At 35.0% G+C, this 18847-nt stretch overlaps 4 protein-coding genes and 1 long non-coding RNA gene across 8 annotated transcripts; 1 reads left to right on the top strand and 4 right to left on the bottom strand.

Moving 5' to 3' along the window:
* LOC105175322 (cytochrome b561 and DOMON domain-containing protein At5g35735-like) lies at positions 545–2306 on the bottom strand. Of its 3 annotated transcripts, none has more exons than XM_020698454.1 (3): positions 1739–2306; positions 1404–1649; positions 545–1296 (listed from the first exon to the last, which is right to left on the bottom strand). In XM_020698454.1, exons 1-3 carry the CDS (start codon positions 1982–1984, stop codon positions 1087–1089), a joined length of 702 nt encoding a protein of 233 aa, XP_020554113.1. In that variant the 5' UTR covers positions 1985–2306; the 3' UTR covers positions 545–1086. The 3 variants fall into 3 exon arrangements, with proteins under 3 accessions (XP_020554113.1, XP_011096034.1, XP_020554114.1); XM_011097732.2 differs by having other exon boundaries at positions 545–1317; positions 1739–2303; XM_020698455.1 differs by having other exon boundaries at positions 1122–1310; positions 1739–2303.
* On the bottom strand, positions 3557–8333 carry LOC105175320 (EH domain-containing protein 1). Its single transcript, XM_011097731.2, has 17 exons — positions 8265–8333; positions 8060–8183; positions 7868–7947; positions 7210–7278; positions 7048–7105; positions 6794–6849; positions 6665–6707; positions 6523–6584; positions 6072–6191; positions 5845–5947; positions 5703–5752; positions 5187–5315; positions 4850–5101; positions 4629–4708; positions 4099–4225; positions 3859–4002; positions 3557–3749 (listed from the first exon to the last, which is right to left on the bottom strand). The coding sequence occupies exons 2-17, from the start codon at positions 8142–8144 to the stop codon at positions 3564–3566; spliced, it is 1644 nt and encodes a 547-aa protein (XP_011096033.1). The 5' UTR covers positions 8145–8183; positions 8265–8333; the 3' UTR covers positions 3557–3563.
* LOC105175319 (RPM1-interacting protein 4-like) lies at positions 9766–11861 on the bottom strand. 2 transcript variants are annotated; one of them, XM_020698451.1, is made up of 4 exons: positions 11535–11861; positions 10898–11344; positions 10616–10807; positions 9766–10393 (listed from the first exon to the last, which is right to left on the bottom strand). In XM_020698451.1, the coding sequence occupies exons 1-4, from the start codon at positions 11538–11540 to the stop codon at positions 10373–10375; spliced, it is 666 nt and encodes a 221-aa protein (XP_020554110.1). In that variant the 5' UTR covers positions 11541–11861; the 3' UTR covers positions 9766–10372. The 2 variants fall into 2 exon arrangements, with proteins under 2 accessions (XP_020554110.1, XP_020554111.1); XM_020698452.1 differs by having other exon boundaries at positions 10898–11341.
* LOC105175318 lies at positions 12621–13626 on the top strand. The gene is made up of 3 exons (XR_848897.2): positions 12621–13144; positions 13313–13374; positions 13454–13626. It is a non-coding gene; the product is annotated as an uncharacterized LOC105175318 (long non-coding RNA).
* Positions 16083–17541, bottom strand: LOC105175317. The gene is made up of 2 exons (XM_011097727.1): positions 16889–17541; positions 16083–16813 (listed from the first exon to the last, which is right to left on the bottom strand). Exons 1-2 carry the CDS (start codon positions 17487–17489, stop codon positions 16101–16103), a joined length of 1314 nt encoding a protein of 437 aa, XP_011096029.1. The 5' UTR covers positions 17490–17541; the 3' UTR covers positions 16083–16100.

Raw genomic sequence — 18847 nt, 5'->3', positions numbered from 1 at the left:
TTTAAAAGGGCGATTGGTATGAGTAGAGTTTTCTATACCAAAAAAAGCGTCTGCCAAACATGGCATGCAAATTATGAACATTTGAGATTCAGAATTGAAAGAGTTGACAATTAAAAGAAACGGGCACTGGGGTACTTACAATCTTCAAATAGTCAAGGCTTTGACTTTCTATAAATTAATATATTTCAGTGTGCGATGCATGATTGACCCCATCGATTTTTTCGAGTTTTTATAAATATTTTCTTCTAGAATGGGGACCCAAAAATAAAAGAAAATGTTATTCGTGTTCAGTGTGGCTAGTCCAATAATTAATACTAGCGTTTGCACGGATTTAATCTAATTGTAATTAAAATTATATTTTATAAGTTTATAAATTACGAAAAAGTTAATTGAAATTTTTTAAAATAGAATTGAATTTTCATTTTAAATTATAATGCATTAGTATTAATACAAATTATAAAATTTTACGATTAGAAGAAGATATACAAAGAATTAATCAATTTATGTGTATATCTCAATAATCGATTTGAGATTCTGGGGCCATTTTTGGAGTGTTGAGGTCCCTCTGATGTTTATGTGGGAGATATTGTGATGAAGCTTTGCCAGTGCGCGTAAACCTCGCAACAGGTCGGCCAGACGTCGAAGTGATGTGTCCGGTTTGTGGAATGGCAAGTGAAGACATTTGGCCTTTGTTGTTGCAACGGTGGGTGGCGCGTCAAGTGTGGGCTCTTTCCTGATCACTGCCATGGAGGACTGTAGGCAATTGGGAATCAAATGCTGCAGGTTGGATACAGAGAGGCCCATGCCGACATGAATTTCAGGCAGCACAAAATTCTTGAAGGCTACGGCAATGCTTATCATGAATGGCTGAGAGTATGCGACCTGCTTTAAGGATAGGAATTTATGTTTGATCGCGTTACGCTTTTTTATGCGATTATTATATAATTCTTAAAGAATAGTGTATATATGAACAGAACTGAAAATACAATGTGAATTGCAATAGGAATTCCAATCGGCTCACAAATGATAGAAAACCGGAAAAAGAATGGGATTTTGAGAAAAATAAATTGGAAGTTTGTAGGGTGCTTAAATGGAAATAAATCTAAAGAGTTCCAAAAACAGGGCAGTTAAACCCAAAACTCCCAAGAGAGTGCCGTAAACCCATTCCCATCTCTTGGCCGCACTCTGATTGTTGATCCCCTGAAATATATTGGCAATGATGAGTACAATCAGGGCGTACCCCGCAACATGATGATAAATCACCCAGTATTTGCGGCATCCCTGTTCTTCACCTGCCTGTAAACACAAGGCTAACAACTGAATAAACGTAAGCGTCCTGAATTTGAAACATCGACTCTCCACCAATACAGCATAAATTCGACAAGATTGTTAGTGTAGTGTACCTGAAGCGTGGCGAAGGCGAATATTATTGTACCAAGAATTCCGTGTGTGCTCAGGCTCTGTTCTTTGGCTGCATTCTTGATCGACAGGCCAAGGCCCCACCCGAGTGTGCCCAGGAGGAACCCTGACAACTGAGACAGGATGTGGAGAGAGTACCAGTCATCCGACAGTTTCCTGAAATACCTTGCAATGATAACCCCGACGGGCAACAGGACTCCCCATCCTATGATGTTTACCGTTCCATGGACCTGTTGGTAGATGTCCTATTAAATCTTGAACTATTGACAAAGTGGAGTAATTATAGGAAATTAGCCTGAGACGTTGGACCAGATTTTACAGTTCTTAAGCGGCTGTGGTGGCGAGATATATGCGCGCTCCTCCACGGCTTTGGGTCCGTAGCCTGGTTGCTTTGAGTCTCAGGAGATGCATTCTGATTGACGGGCTGCTCTGTTTGTTGCTTCTGAATTTCCTGACGAAGGGATTTTCTGGTGGAGTTCATGAGAAGTGAGCCCTCGTCGGCCCGAGCAATCACGGAGGGTGCACACCAGATTATGTAGAATATTATGAGGGAAGTGAAATTCATGAATAGCTTTGTTTACTGATTTATATATATTACTGTGAGCACAACTGTTTAATTACAGTTTCTGCTGGTGCGTAAAGGAGCACAGAGCTCGAAATTGTAGTTGTGGGCAATGTGTTTCTGGCAAAATAATAAAAATGGGCTGATGAGAATCTATCCTTTACTTATTAGAGTAGGACAATGTTTCTTAGCTAATCATTTTGCCTCGCAATGCTGTCAGATTTTATTCCGATTTTTTTCTTCTCTACTGTCCTCTTCTTCTCCTTTCAAACTCAGACTGCCCTCTTTTTTCTTATGCCCACAAATACGGATAAACAACTTAAAAGCAGATGCAGGAAAGAGTAGGAATAATTTTCATGCTAAAGAAGTTGCTTTTGTTTCTTTCACGTCATCAACTGATAGTCGGATATAATTAGCGACGCAAAGTTACATTACCGGAGTCTAGCTTAGTAAGCGAAGTTAGTTATAGACATCGACCCAACCCACTTACTGCAACCAAACGGTAAACATATGGAATTCCACATTTGGATGTATAATCCAGTCAGAGATTGGACATTTTAGTGCTTCTGTAACTGCTACAACCAAGAATATAATCAGCTTCTCTACTTTGCTTATTTGAATTGGGCACGTAAATATTGCTCATTTACCTTAAATACACAATGAGTTTGAATTTGACCTTAGATCAGGTTTCAGATGTAGGGTTTGGAAGGTTATCAAAATTTGGCATCTTTATATTGGGAAAAATTATTTAGGGTTTAGGAGTCCAAAGGGGAAAAAAAACCATAAATGAATCAAGAATTTATCTTAGAGTAAAAAGGAAGATATTGAATAAAATTAGATTCAGAGGGTGTCTGAATGAGTTCATAAGCTTTTTAAAATATTTTATAAAATGTTACAAAGTATTTGATCATTTAGAAAAAAATCTATTAAACTCTAAAAATAACATGTTATGAGTTTATAAAGTCTTTAAAAAGAAAATAAAAAAGTTGCCAACTTTAAAAACTTAGTAATCATTAATTATAAATTTCATTACTAACATATGTTAAATTTCATAATATTATTTTAGCTAAAATGCATAAAAAAACCCCTCTATATTTTAAAAAATTCGTTAAAAACCCTCATTCTGCTTTAAGAATAGGCAAAAAAAACCCTCTCTATTTTCTTAAACATAGTTCAATCTCCCCTTTCCATTAAATTTAATTAACAGCATCAAATATTTTATAAATGACCATTATACTTTACTTAATATATATTATTTTTTATTTTAATGATCATTGGGTCTTCTTTGATTAAACAATGATCATTAGATTTTAAAAAAATAAAAAGTTTGGAGAGGGTATGAGGCTTACTGCGCAACAGGAGAGAACAGACTGAATACATACGGTAATTCGAATACAGGAACACATATCAAAAGATTGACTTGTCATTGGTAAAAACAAAGTAAATGATTCTGATCCAAAAATAAAAGTAAAATAAAGAACAAATTTATATAATTCAAAATGAAAGAAAAGCTCGCAGCCCTGCATATGCAGTGATCCATACTTACCAACTTCAAGCCTTCTTGAAGTCATTCCTAACCATTTTAATCATAAATGTTCCTAAAATTTTTCAATAGCTCTGGGATGTCATAGCCAAGCATGTCATCAACAGCCTGAATCATCTTGGGCTTCAGTTTCTCAAAATCATCAATGTTATAACGACTCAAGACCTCCCTAAAGTGCTCGACATTGGGAAAATCCCCAGCTGGGAGATGGTATTCTCTCTGAACCTGTATCAAGGAATTCCCCATTTACAACATATAAGCATTTAAGGCGTGAAGCACCATGTGTCTGTGTGCAATAGGTTGGGTTCAGAGAATGTGCTAGCAGCATAGATACCTTTTCAAATTCAGTTTCAAGATTGTCCATTAGCCGTCGCTGTGTTTTAGCTTTTCCCATTAATGCAGGCATCTCCTTTTTGAGATGGCTCATTATGTAGGCGTGGATCTTGGCAGCTCTAGCACGTTTCACAAACTCATTGATCTGACAGTAAACTTTTGTTAAACACAATGGTGCTTTCACATTGCCAGCATTAAATAAAACATGCACTGATTGAAATCTATAAAAAAATTTGCATACCCGGCGATCACAAGCTTTCTTTGGTATGTCGATCAGATCTAACAGGAGGTCATCTTGCTCTTTCTCAAAAAGTTCCTTTCCTACTGGACCAGCAGCTGCTTCATTCACCGGCTTGTCATTGAATGATCTGGAAATCACAGGAAATTTTAGCATTATAAAATTCATAATTTACCAACGAAGTAGATGTACCAGTAGTTCAAGCCTAGCCCAATCAACGATATAGAAACATAAGGACTAAATAAGCTGAAAAGAATCGTAAAAGTGGTTCCATTGTTATGATAACATCATATAGATACTCCCTAAAATAAACTTTACCCAGGTCAATCTGAAATAACACAAGAAATAATTCACAAAAAACTAAACAAGCTCATTTCAGGGAAGACCAAGCACTGGTGCAGCGGCCAGAGACTGCAATGCAGACTCACAAAGAAGTACAATCGACTACACCTTCCTATAAGTTCCAAAAAGTAGAAGATAGTGGTACTTGAAGATGATTCATGACATCAAAGTTCTAAATGTGAAGAACCTACCCAATATAGACACGTGAGACCTCTGGAGTGTTCAGAACTTTTCCAAGTGACCACATTAGTGCACCATAAACTCTCATCAACTGCGATGAGGTAAAGAAAAATTATGAGAATTAATAGAGCTTACAGCTAAACTAACTTGAGAAACATCACAAACATAATCAAAGGGAGAGAACAGGAGTAACATGAAACTGATAATACATGTATTCAATTAGTGATCTTGCCTGCTGAGTATCTACTTGATCAGCTTTATTCAAGACAACACGTATTTTGTCATCATTACCACGTAACGATGATATAACCCGCTTGAACTCATCACTGATGTCAAGCTTATGAGGATCAAATAGAAGGAGTATTAAGTCGCATTTTGCTGCAAACCATGATATGACACCTGTAAAATCATAGCTTCTCTGGGTGCGTTGCTTTTCTCCAGACAAAACCCCAGGAGTGTCCACAAATGTTATATGTTCAAGCAGCTATAGGTAAAGACGTTTCATCAGATAACTGAAAAACTTAGTTTTACAAAACGCGATGCTAGCATGCCAAGACGACTGTACTCACTGGATGTGGCATTTGAGAACACTCGAACTTCGACAAAAATGATCCACCGAATGTAGTCAAACCAGTAAAAGGCAAGTCTGCATGAACTGCAATAGTATTTCCAGGAATGCTCCTTTCGTCGGGCCCAGACTGAGAACATGATCAAGAAACATTTACAAATAAAAAGAATAGCAGAAATAGAGAAACAACCAAGAAAATTCAAACACAATAACGCAAGTTATAAGGTTACACATAAAAGAGACATTTCGAATAGGCAGAAGATTTGAGATGAACTATAACAATTATAATTTTGTGCTTAAACAGTGAGTTGAGCACAGATCTTTTTATTATATTTTTCCTTGCATTCTTAAATAATCCCACAAGGTGCATTTGGTTCACCATATTCATGTTCACCATCTCCATAAATCTGGAAAATCATGAACATGTATATATATATGGCTAAACCAAATGTGGAACAAATGCATATGCGTGGATCTTCTACACACAATTGAATTTGCAAAACAATAGTCCTTGTACCATAACAACAATAAACCGGTCAGTAGTTGGCTCAGGTCCAATATGAGCACCTGTGAAGAAAACCAGAAAGTGATGTCTCATGAGTAACAGACATGCACTGATATAGAGTACCAACATAAGATATTTTAAAATAAGAACTGACCTGGATAGCTGCATTGGAGCAAGTGTTTTATAAATGTGGTTTTTCCAGTTGAGTACTGACCCAAAAGCATGACCATGGGCTTGGCATCAAAATCACTACTAGTCTGAAAATAAAGAGAATACTAACATGTCAATGCATCCATTAGTTAGGGACTCCGAGAACTATCCAAGAGAATATACATATGTGAAGGAGAACTAGGCAAAAAACAATATTCTAAATGTACTTACCAGAAAAGGGGATACAAAATCATTAAATCGGTAAGTAGCTTCTAGAGGCTTTAGCTTCTCATTGTACAGTATCTTCAAGCCGTCAATCACTGAAGTAACAGCAGTGAGAGAAATATTGTTCTGTAAAAAGTTGAGAAGAATAGTAAGTCAGATAGTTCTTCTTAGGATGATTGTTACATGTGTGCATAAACATGATCACTAATTAACTGGTTGACAGTTCTCACCAGAAAATGCTAAGAAATAAAAATCAGAAACGCTCTTAAACCTAGCATACTGTGTCTTTTTCTTTATTTACAAATATAGAGTTACTAGCATATTGTCTCAACATATAACATTGTTTTTCATCATTTAGAAAGACAAAATGATTATGGGCAAAGGGTAGAAAGTTGGGGCATGACAAAGTTTTTCTTTACTTCAATGATATAAATATCTAAAAAAAAGATACAAGTACCTTCTTTTTAGAGTGTGTGCTAAACAAACTCTTCGGTGGTGTTGGTTGCACCTGTATATTTCCTGCATCATGTTTTTCTTGCAATCTCACTAAGAAGAAAGCTACATCACAATGTTAATCAACATTGAAATTGGGTACTAACCATTGGTTTCATAATTGCCATTTGATACTGGACCTTTATTTTTCTGGTAGAGAGATGCAAAGGAAAAATGTTGATGAAGCATAATCTTATGATAAACACATTGAGACAAGAAGGTCGATAGGTGCTTACTTCCAGTAAAGCATCCAAACCTTCCATATACGGAGGATTCAGTGTTTCCAAACTAACTGCAATTTGAAAAGATTCAATTTAAAGTTAGATAATCAGAAATGCAAGAAGAACAAAGGTCAAGTTCTGCATTGAACAAAATTCTAATTATCACAAGGAAGAAAATGAGCAGTAATATTTAAATGAAATGTCTGGAACAAGTAACCTAAAATGCTAATAATGCAGAATTTCACACTATTTCACATTTTGCCTCTTGCCTGTGCTTTTAAGGAGTTCTGAGGTTAGTTCATATCCTTCTTGGGCGAAAGAGATCAACTGAAATTGGAAGAGTTGACCAAAAGATCAAACAGCATTAGTTCATTGCAATGCCATATGCACAAAGTTCTACTTTAAATATCCTTTTCTTGATGGAATACAACCTGCATTGCAGTGGTAAACTCCTTGAAACCTAAAAACCCTTGTCGCTTGGAATCAGCAATTGCCCAAACCTTAAATCAAAAAGTTGGAATTGAAAGATGAGAAAAGATGAAAATTATGAGTGAACTCCTGAAGATCAATTTGGAGAACAGAGTGACAAACAAAGTGGATAATCAAGAACTCAATATAGCCAGGATAAAGATTGTTAGCATTAATAAGAAAATGAGCAAGAGATGATCCACCAGCTATTTCTAGAATTTCATTGAAAGGAGTTATATATTTCTCATTTTCATTCAATAAACCGAAAAATTTATATACATGATCCGGTGCATCTTTTAAACTCTAATAAGTTGAATCACCTACAAGCAGAATGAAAAATGTCACCAAATCACAGAAGTTGAAAATTCATTAATCTAATCTAAAAATGAAAGAACAAACATATCACGGACATGTAATGAGCAGTGATACTGAAACAATATAAAATATTCTTAAAAAAAAAAACAATAAATAATCAAAGCAGTAGAATCTGCCGTCCTCCTCACAGATCAATCATAACTAAACCAGAACTCCAACTCTATCAATACGTTAACAAAAAACACAAAAAGCAAAATATACTTAAATAATCAAAATAGAAAAGCCACGCGCATTTGTTAACCAAACCTGCTTGAGTTCATGCTTCGATAAGTTGGACATGGCAAAAAAGCTGGTCGCGTCATTCCCAGTCAAACGGCCATCACGATCTGTAAACAAATCATCAATCCATATAACATATAAGAACCGCATAATATATATTGAGGATTAACAGGAAGCAGCATTTAAGGGTAAGAAGTACAAAATAGAAAAATGAATAACCTGAATCAGCGAAGTTGAACCAAGTTTGGTAGATTTTAAGTTGCTCTTTAGAGCACGAACTGATCGGTCCTGAAGCGATTTCCATTCTTCCAGAGCGAATTCTCAGTGAGGTCTAGTGTGTGCGCTGATAAGAACAAATATGCAGTGTGAGCGCTGATAACAGCAATTGGAAATTTGAAAACCGTGAAAGTGGGAATTCGATGACCTATTTTATAACAATTGTCGCGCTCGGGTCCGCCTCCTCTCTTGTCGGCTCGCTCCAATGTTATACAGTTTGTATAAGAAGTCGGGGGGACAACTGTAGTGCCTAACGCGATTTTTATGTTAAAACCAAATAAGAAATAAATAATTTGAATATCCGAATTTAGAGTCATGCTTCAGATGGACATTAATTTATATGGCAACAGTTTTTGGATAATCAAATTTTATATTTTTATTCCGAACGTATTAGTACAATTATTCTTTTTTTTTCAATTGGTTAATTAAAATTTGAATATTCAAATGTTCTCGTCAATTGGTTAATGATACCTGCTGTATCAATTTTTTGTGAAGCAAAAAATGCCTTTCAACCGATAAAATAACTGACTTCTTAACTTTTCAAATTTTACATTAATTGATAAATTATTTTTTTCCCTTTCTTTCTTCGTTTTTATTTTTAATGTAATATATTGATTTAAATATTTTATATTTTATTTAGGATAAATTACAATGACCTCTCATGAGGTTTGGCATAATTACGAATATCCACATATTGTTTGAAAGTTTATCAATATCCCCCTGATTTTAACGACTGTCTAATAATTAGCCCAATTCGTTAGATGTTTATCCATTTTTTATAATGAGATCAAAATGCCCTTATGGATTAAAAGTTATAATTTTATTTATTTTTTAAAATTTTTTAAATTTTTTATGGACTAAGCGGATAGTATTTCTTATAATTTAAAAAAAATCATCCACTCCATTCAATTTTTTTAGAAGTTTTAAATTTAAAAAAAAATACAGTAATGGCAAAATTGACAATTTCATAATTCAATTCAAGGATTACATAATTTAATCAAACATCAGGGAGGTATTTGTAATTTTTCAAACAACAAGTGGGTATTCGTAATTATAATAAATCTCAGAGGAGATCGTTGTAATTTATCTTTTTATTTATAATGTTGTTTTTAATATATTTTAAATTATATAAAAAATTTATTCATTATATGCGTACAAAATCGACGTACCATAACGACTAGTTACAAAAAATGAGAAGGCAATAACACCCGATTAATCCACCATTGAAGATTCCGCATACATCATGCTTGTCTGTTAGTATTTTTATATCTGACTTATTTACATTATTTGTTTGTGGTAGGTAAAATAAAATGGGAATATCTTATATTAACGACAATGTTATCTATTTGAATTATCTCAGTACCGCCTCTCCGTTTCTTTCTCTCTTTTAATTTTCCCAATTTGATGGCAAAGTTGAAATAAGTTAGCAGGTTCTGACTACGGTATGAAACATGAATATGTCTTTTATTTTCAATCTAATCATTCGGAACAAAAATGGTAATTATGAAGTCATAAAATATAGTTACTTGGGGAGGTTTAAATGAATTCAAATTTATAGCTTGGGACGTGAAATACACCTTTTTGCGCCTTTGATATGATTATATGCCAATAATTAGTCTTCTGTCCCATAACGCTGAAACTGGGCCCAAATTAAACTTTTCATTGATGTGATGCAATGCTTAATTCTTGGTTCCAAGTGTGTATTTATGCTAACAAAACATTCAAATTTCAAATTTGAATCATACAGAGGAGCAAGAAGCCCAAGCATAAAAATTCAGATTATAACCATCCTACCCTGTGCCTGCATTAGGGAATTGGGATGTTGATTAAACGAAGATTGCATAACATATTAAGAGAAAAAATGCAAGCAACCCCTTGTGATATTGCAAATGAACAAATTACCCCTTTATGAAAAAATAAAATTGATTTACCTTCCTGTATTTTTTAAAATATAACAATTTACCCACCTATGATTTTTAAAATGAAGCTTTATTTTAAAAAGTACAGGAGGGCGAATTATAGGGGGTAACGTGCTCATTTTCAATATCACATGGGGATAAATTGCTATTGACCCAAATTATTAATATTGGTCCAGTTCCAAGAACCAGACAAGCTCAAAGTTCTGCGGCTGGATGTTTTCTTACATAACAAAAGAGTGGAAACTTGTGTTCTTGTAGAAGTATATTGACAGCAGAATGGTTGTGCCATTGACGAGGGAAAAAAGACGAAGACAGACAAACAAATTCCGTTTGCTCTTCAAAAGAGGCCGCAACATTTCTGCACGATTGAAGAATGAAGTAATCAGTTAAGTTCAGATAAACAGTCTTCTAAGAGCAGCTGCAACTTCGTTACCTATGAAATTATTTCACAAACAAAGCAGGTTGTTATCTGCCCAAAAAGTTAAACCATTGTTCGCTATTCTTTAATCCTTAGACTAATGAACCTAAATGTTACTTCTCTGCTGTAAATGTTCTTGGAAAATTTACTTAGCATACAGACCTTTGATTTGGTATCCTTTTCCTGGCTAGCCTGGTGGTTGTTGAAATTCTGTAGTGGCACAGGAGGGAACTTAGCTGCTGCAATTTGTTTTTCCTCCTTAACTCTGTTGAAAATGACAGTAAATCCTTCTGCTGATCTTGGATCATTTTCATCCCATTGTCCAAATCTTGGCACAGACACAGCTCTAGTGGACTGTCACAACATAGCTTTGTCCTTTTCAGATCAAGCAACAATACTTAAAAGCAGACAGTTACGTTGAATAACTAAAAGACCATTACTTACAAAATCATCAGATTGATTGAGGCCTGGTGAAGGCGGGACGTGACTATAACTTGTATATTTACTCCGGTCAGACTTTTTCCTCCTGTGGCTTGGCCTAAGGACTGGAGTAACTGAACTATCAGATGGGCTTTTATCACTGCTTGATTCGGATGCAACGGTCTTGCTACTAGTACTCTTATGCTGATCGTAAATGTGCCTCTGATGACCATATTTTTCTCGTGCCATCTGCTTATCAGGATTGATGCGCCCAGAAGCCGGAACGGCATGAGTAACGTTGCTGCTTCCCCCACTTGCTCCTCCAATATTGAAGGCGTCAGGATTCTGCTCTGGATCGTTCGGGTTTATCATCGTGCCGCCTGCTTTGTCTCTACGTGCGTTCTCGAAGTAGGCTGTGTAGGGTACATTATCGCCGTCCCAATTCCCGAACTTAGGAACGTGTGATCGCTGCTGCAGACAAGTCATTTGAAAATATAAACTCTCATCAGAACATATCATTCATATATATTCCTCCAGCAAAACATCTGAACTTACAGCCACGAGAAAATTCAAACAGAAGCATCTATTGGATACAACTAGCATTCAGTATTTCAGCAAGGGGAAGAGATTAGATCAGTTAGGAATTTTATCAGACACTTACAGCCATTAATCCGTAAGGAACACTTTTTCCCTGTCCAGGTTGAATCTTGAGACAACGCTCTGAATTCCGAGTTCCTCAAGATAAAGGGAAAAGAAAACATCAGCGGGAAGAAGAAAAAAGGAGTTTGCGCGTGGGTCCATCCATTACCGAGTGACATTTGATTCTATCGGAGATTCCAATGAACTGGGGCTTGCGGACAAAGGTTCGATGGCTTCAAGATTTTGTCCGCAGGCAGGACGGATAGTGGATAGTAAATTCCTCCAGGCACCGCTCCCTTTTTGGAGAGCAAGCAAGAAACTGGTGCCGTACTTTCCTTGTCCTCCTACATTCAGTTCATAGCAATTTGAATATTCATTTTGCTTGAAATTCATTTTAATTAGTTATGCACTCGCTTTTTTTTTTCAAGAAAAACAGTTTCCTTTGATGTATAGGAATCAACAGCAAGTTAGAAGGTGGATAGGTCACTGTTAGCAATTTTTTTGTCAAAATCAGGTTTGATCAGATATCAAATAGTAAATATAATAAATTCCTTAACAATTACAATTCAATTTGGTGTAAAGATATTCTTTATAAATTTTTTATCATATTTTATATCACACCAATGTATAATTGATATGTGTGTTTTTTAATAACTAAAAGATATAATTAAATTAACATATAAATTAAAAATGAGTCCACATACAATAAACAAGTGTATGACACCAATGTCAAACACTAAAGCAAGATAGAAAGTGTTTCACACTTTAAATCGCTGCCAAATGTTAGAACTCCGTTCATAACTCATTCTTTGATAAATTAAAAACAGCAAAAAAAATAAAATAAAATTCTTATGACACAAAAGCTCTAGGATAAGTGAATAATTGGCATTAATTAAAAAGAAGGCGTAACATAAATACAGACCATTCTATTGATAGAATCAGGACAGCTAGGAACATATAGATTCTTGTTTTCGGGTCCTCAATTACGCAATTATCACAATCCACTGTCTTTTTACATGCATAATTAAGTAACAAAAAACACATTTTTCCTCTTCTTGCAATTTTCCAGAGAGATTTCACAAAGCAGGTTCCATGGAAACCTCAATCTTCTCAAAATCATACGCACCCGCAACAATTGTACACTTAATTCACCCGTTGAATAATACTCCACCGCTGTCAAGATTTCACATACTTAAACCGCGGCCATATGTGAAGATAAATAGGAGGTTTCCTGCTTAATCCTACCCACAAATTTCATTCATGTATTTCAACTTAATTTAGAAGCAGAAACATGGCGCAAAGCATTTCTACTTGTTTGGCCGGGATGGTGGTGCTAGTCCTGATTTCCAGCCCAGCCCGGTTGAACGCCTTCTCGTGCACCGAAGCCTTAACAGATTTGTTGCCCTGCCGATCGTTTCTGACGGGCAACGGCCCTATCACCCTTTCCTGTTGCCGGAGCGTTGATGCCTTAAGACAAGCTGCTGCTGCCCAATCAGACAAGAGAGCTATCTGTAGATGTCTTCAGCAAGCTGCATTGTCTGCTAACGTCAATCGAGCGAGAATCGAGGGACTCGAAAGTGTTTGCAATATTAACATTCCCTTCCCCATCGGCCCCAATTTCAACTGCAGCGCGTAACATCTCATTCTCTCCCTACATCTCCCTAAAACAGCAAAGATTGCTAAAAATAATAATAATTATTACACGAATCCGATGCCATTAGTTCCAGAATCCGGACCCGGCCGACAGGTCAATTTTAGCATGTCCCAGAATCATACATATGAAATTGTTTGACTTTGCAGGATTCCGCGGCACACGGCAGGGGCGCACAGTCTGGGCAGGGCCCTGGCGTATTGAAATCCAGGTGCCCTTTTCGTTTTCTTTTTCTGCCCCTATCTTTCCAATTGTGAAATTGAACCATCATTTTGCCTTCTCCTTTTCAGGAATGGGGATGCTGTTTTCCTGGAAGAGGAGACTCTATAAGATGGCAGATGATAGACATTATCCAAGTGATGGATGTCGGAGGATTTTGTGATTGTGGAATAAATATAAAACATGTTTGAGAAATAAACAAAATGTTGATAGAAATGTCTCTTTTTTGTTCTGCTTCATTATACGCTGCATGTATCTGTATTTCTGAATAAAACAATTAACTGTGTTCAAGATATACATTGCACATACAGAAGCCGCCAGCCCACTATGCTCATGACAAAATTAATTTAGGCTTAAATGTATTTTTTGCCGCATAATTTAGGTTATTTGATATTTTTATTTTTTAATTCTATATTTTTTAATTTTCATGATTCTGATTTTTTTTAACTAGAGTTCACTTCTACTGGCGAGAAATGTGAACTCTACTTGGAAAAAAAGAAATGAAATTGTGAAAATCAAAAGATTATTGAATCAAAATGCTATTTTAAAAAATTAAAGGATAAAATATTAAAAAACAAATGAGACAATAGGAATAGTAGCCCAACTCTAATAAGATTTTACCTCAATTGTAGTCAAAGTTCGTTCTGCTTTGTAAATTAACTCAGTATCTAAATCTTGAAGATAAGATTTTGTATTGGTGAATTTGATGTAAAATAATTTTTTAGTCGCAGAATTTATTTTGGTAACATAACTATGGTAATTGATGCTTTTAGCCCTACAAAATTCAAAACTACGTCTTTTTAGTCCAAAAAAAATGTGATTTAAGTTCGAAATCACAATGCCTTTTTAGTCTCAAAATCACAATGTCTTTATTATCCCAAAATTACAACGCCTTTTTTAGTACCAAAACGATAACACACATGACATTTTGGGAAAAAAAAATGCGTGATTATAAATTTTATGATTCTAAAAACGACAAATAACATAGTTGTGGTACCAATATAAATCATATCCTTATTAAAAAAGCATTATACCGTGTAAATTTGTTTAAATAAATACAAAGTAAATTTTTAATTAATTTAAATTAAATGAAATCTCCAACCATATCTTTTTTATAATAAAAAAAATTCAAAATTATCAGAAATTAGTATCGAGTCAAAATTCAAACAATTGTATGTGGCTTTTTTCTGAAAAAAGGTTCAAATTACACAAATACGAAAAATACATATATTTATATATATGAAAGTAAAGAGTTTACAATTCATATGATCATAAATCTAGTAGAATCACATAGATAGTTTGAAAAACTAATTAGATTAAAATTAAAATTTGGTGATTCTTCTTAAAACCTTATTAGTAGACAAAAAGAAAAAAAAGACGAAATTTAATTATAATAAAAAATTAATTAATGGATAATATTATAATATACAGAAAAATTTAGTGTATAAAAAGATCCAAAAGGGTTAAATGTTAAACGAAATATATATCTATTAAGAAATTAAGACTAACTAAATATGTATCCTTCTTGTAGAAAACCAAAGCTAAATAAAAAATAAAGTAAAATCTGAAAAAAAAAATTAGTAATATATATATATATATATGTGTGTGTGTGTGTGTGTGTGTGTTCCGGCGTGTGTATCTTAATTTTTAAAATAAGATTTTGGATAAGTAAATTTATTTAGATAAACATAAAGGATTTAAATTCATATAAAATGGATACAAAAATTTGGTGTATAAAAAAATACAAAAGGGTTAAATATTAAACGAAAAATGTACCTATCAACACTAACTAAATATATTCCTTCTTGTAGGAAAATCAAAGCTAAAACAAAATAAAATCTGAAAGAAAACAACAAAATTAGTAATATATATATATATATATACACGTGTGTGTGTGTGTGTGCATGTACACTAATTTTTAAAAAATAATTTGGATAAGTGAATTTATCTTTTTAAAAAATAATTTGAATAATTGAATTTATTTAGATAAACATAAAATATTTTTATTAATAAAAAAAGATCAGCCTTTAAATGAAAATTTTCATAATAATCAAAAAGTAAATCTTGAAGATAAGATTTTGGATAGGTGAATTTGTGTAGATAAATAAAAAAGTAAAATTTTAATTAATTTAAATTAAATAAAATCTCCAATCAATAATATTCTTTTATAATTAAAAAAATTAAAATTATCAAAATTAATATTGAGTCAAAATTACCTCAATTGTAGTCAAAGTTCATTCAGCTATATATATAGATTTCATAAAAATATAAATATCATTAATATAATTTACAAAATCTATACTTTTAAAAGAATTTTTGTCAAAAAGGTTTGCATTTGGGATCCAAGCGATACTTTTTGGAATCATATCGAACAGTCTTACTTTCATCCTTTGAAATTATTATGGGTATAGTTAGGGTCCCACTCACACTTTGAGAGAAGCAGCTGATTTCAGGGTTGTCTTGCTCTATAAATACCGCACACTGCTCCTCTTCTTCACTACAACAAACATTCATTCACTTACCAGAACAAAATGGGTTATAGTAGTTGGAGGTGTTTGACAGCGATGCTGGTTCTGGCCCTAATTAACCTCAACTGTTATGCGTAAACATCTCTATTTTCATTGTTTCTCTCTCTATTTATATATCTACACATATATATGTGTATGTAAATCTTAACTTCTTGAAATGTTGGCAGGATTCGGACGAATGATGTCACATTCAGGTTGAGCCGATATAGCCTAGGCATGGGCCACCAGAATCACCCTGGACCTCTTCCTCAGCCAACAGTTTTCCGGGACACAGAAAATCATAGCCCAGGGATGGGCCACGATCATCCTCCGCCAGCTCTTCCTCATCTCTCAGGTTCTCTAAACTTTGAAGATCATAGCCCAGGAATGGGCCACCATCATCCTCCTCCAGCTCTTTCGCATCTCTCAGGTTCTCTAAACTTTGAGGATCATAGCCCAGGCATGGGCCACCACCATCCTCCTCCAGCTCTTCTGCATCTCTCAGGTTCTCTAAACGTTGAAGATCATAGCCCAGGCATGGGCCACCATCATCCTCCTCCAGCTCTTCCGCATCTCTCAGGTTCTCTAAACGTTGAGGATCATAGCCCAGGCATAGGCCACCACCATCCTCCTCCAGCTCTTCCGCATCTCTCAGGTTCTCTAAACTTTGAAGATCATAGCCCAGGCATGGGCCACCATCATCCTCCTCCAGCTCTTCCGCATCTCTCAGGTTCTCTAAACGTTGAAGATCATAGCCCAGGCATGGGCCACCATCATCCTCCTCCAGCTCTTCCGCATCTCTTAGGTTCTCTAAACGTTGAGAATCATAGCCCAGGCATGGGCCACCACCATCCTCCTCCAGCTCTTCCGCATCTCTCAGGTTCTCTAAACGTTGAAGATCATAGCCCAGGCATGGGCCACCATCATCCTCCTCCAGCTCTTCCGCATCTCTCAGGTTCTCTAAACGTTGAGGATCATAGCCATGGGCCACGCCACCACCATCCTCCTCCAGCTCTTCCGCATCTCTCAGGTTCTCTAAACGTTGAGGATCATAGCCCAGGCATGGGCCACCACCATCCTCCTCCAGCTCTTCCGCATCTCTCAGGTTCTCTAAACGTTGAGGATCATAGCCCAGGCATAGGCCACCACCATCCTCCTCCAGCTCTTCCGCATCTCTCAGGTTCTCTAAACTTTGAAGATCATAGCCCAGGCATGGGCCACCATCATCCTCCTCCAGCTCTTCCGCATCTCTTAGGTTCTCTAAACGTTGAGAATCATAGCCCAAGCATGGGCCACCACCATCCTCCTCCAGCTCTTCCGCATCTCTCAGGTTCTCTAAACTTTGAAGATCATAGCCCAGGCATGGGCCACCACCATCCTCCTCTAGCTCTTCCGCATCTCTCAGGTTCTCTAAACGTTGAGGATCATAGCCCAGGCATGGGCCACCACCATCCTCCTCCAGCTCCTCCGCATCTCTCAGGTTCTCTAAACTTTGAAGATCATAGCCCAGGCATGGGCCACCAGCATCCTTCTCCAGCTCTTCAAAGATGAAAGAACTGATAAGGAAAACTTTATTTGGTAGCCTAGTACTGTTATACATGCATCCGAATATATAATTCTATAAATAAAATGAAGCTTTACCTAAATGCTTTTACTACACTGTTCCTCCACTGCAGCAGCTTTTAGTTCCCCAAATGGGATTAGAATACAGCAAAAATAATTCTTAAAATTAAGTGAGAAGATTTAATGAGGGCTGTAATTTTCCCTAAAGGAAACCCTAAAAATTTGAAAGCAAGTTAACTGCTTTACCTCTGATCCACATCTGGTTTAATCCTACACGAAAATTAATTAACTCGTGACCAAGCCCTAATAAGTGTCCAACAGTTATATGTGAATGGAATAATTCACTGCGATAAAAGCTTGTAAATCTTATATATTTAGGGTTAATTACTCTTAATTAGACCCCTTTTCAAAAGTTAAACTTATACTACAATTGGATGAAAAATATTATTATTAGCAAAAAATTATATAAATTTCTAATTTTATCCCTGATTGAAGATTTTATTTAACAATATTGTACTTATAAAAATAATATAGTAATTTTAACTTCACTCGATATATTTATATATTATATTTTTCTTTTTATGAGTACAAAAACATACCCGAAAGAAACTACAAAGCCTTGGAAGAAAATGAATATGAAACGAATGTTTATGCAATAAGTGAAGATATCAGTCGTATTTTATTGCCAATGTTTGCAGAGATAAAATTTTTAAATCAGGAAGCACTATTAAAATGCATTTTAAGAAATGAAGGCGGCATACGTCCAGGCCTTTTGTGGCCCAAGTAACCACAAAACGCTGAGTTTCTGCTAAACAAGTCTGTATTATTATAATAATAATTAAAAAAATATAAGTTTAATTTTTCAATTTTACAACAACATGATTGCCTTAATTTGTAGTAGACGACCATTTACGTTCAAATCAATTAATCAAATACCCTGCCCATTTTATTTTATTTATTATTTATTATTATTATTTTTGGGAGGGGGGTTATCTTTAAGTTTCCTGTTGATTTTGGATTGGAATTATTTATTTTATGGAATGTACTGAAATAGAGCTGTGTTTATGGCTTTTATTTTACCTTGAAAAACGAATAAATTCTAATTTCTTAATCGGTTTTCCTTCTATATATCATCCATTCTCATTTAACTCAAGATTCTGGCATTAGAAAGAACATTTTTATTTTCTTTGAAATTCTTTTCTAGGTGCTTGAGATCCTTCTTGTTTAGGAATGTTAATCATGGCCTTTTGCATTGAATTTTCCTACTAATTTCGTAATGCTTTTCTTTTTAATTAGAGATTTAATATTTAAGTATATATGTAAATTGTAAATAATGAAAATTCAAAGGAAATGAGAGAGTGGCAATTACACACTATAACTGCCTACCCTACAGAT

The sequence above is a fragment of the Sesamum indicum genome, linkage group LG12 (assembly GCF_000512975.1).
Source record: "Sesamum indicum cultivar Zhongzhi No. 13 linkage group LG12, S_indicum_v1.0, whole genome shotgun sequence".
Lineage (NCBI taxonomy): Eukaryota > Viridiplantae > Streptophyta > Magnoliopsida > Lamiales > Pedaliaceae > Sesamum > Sesamum indicum.
Note: the sequence above shows the minus strand (reverse complement) of the source record. Positions and strands in the feature narration are given on the sequence as shown.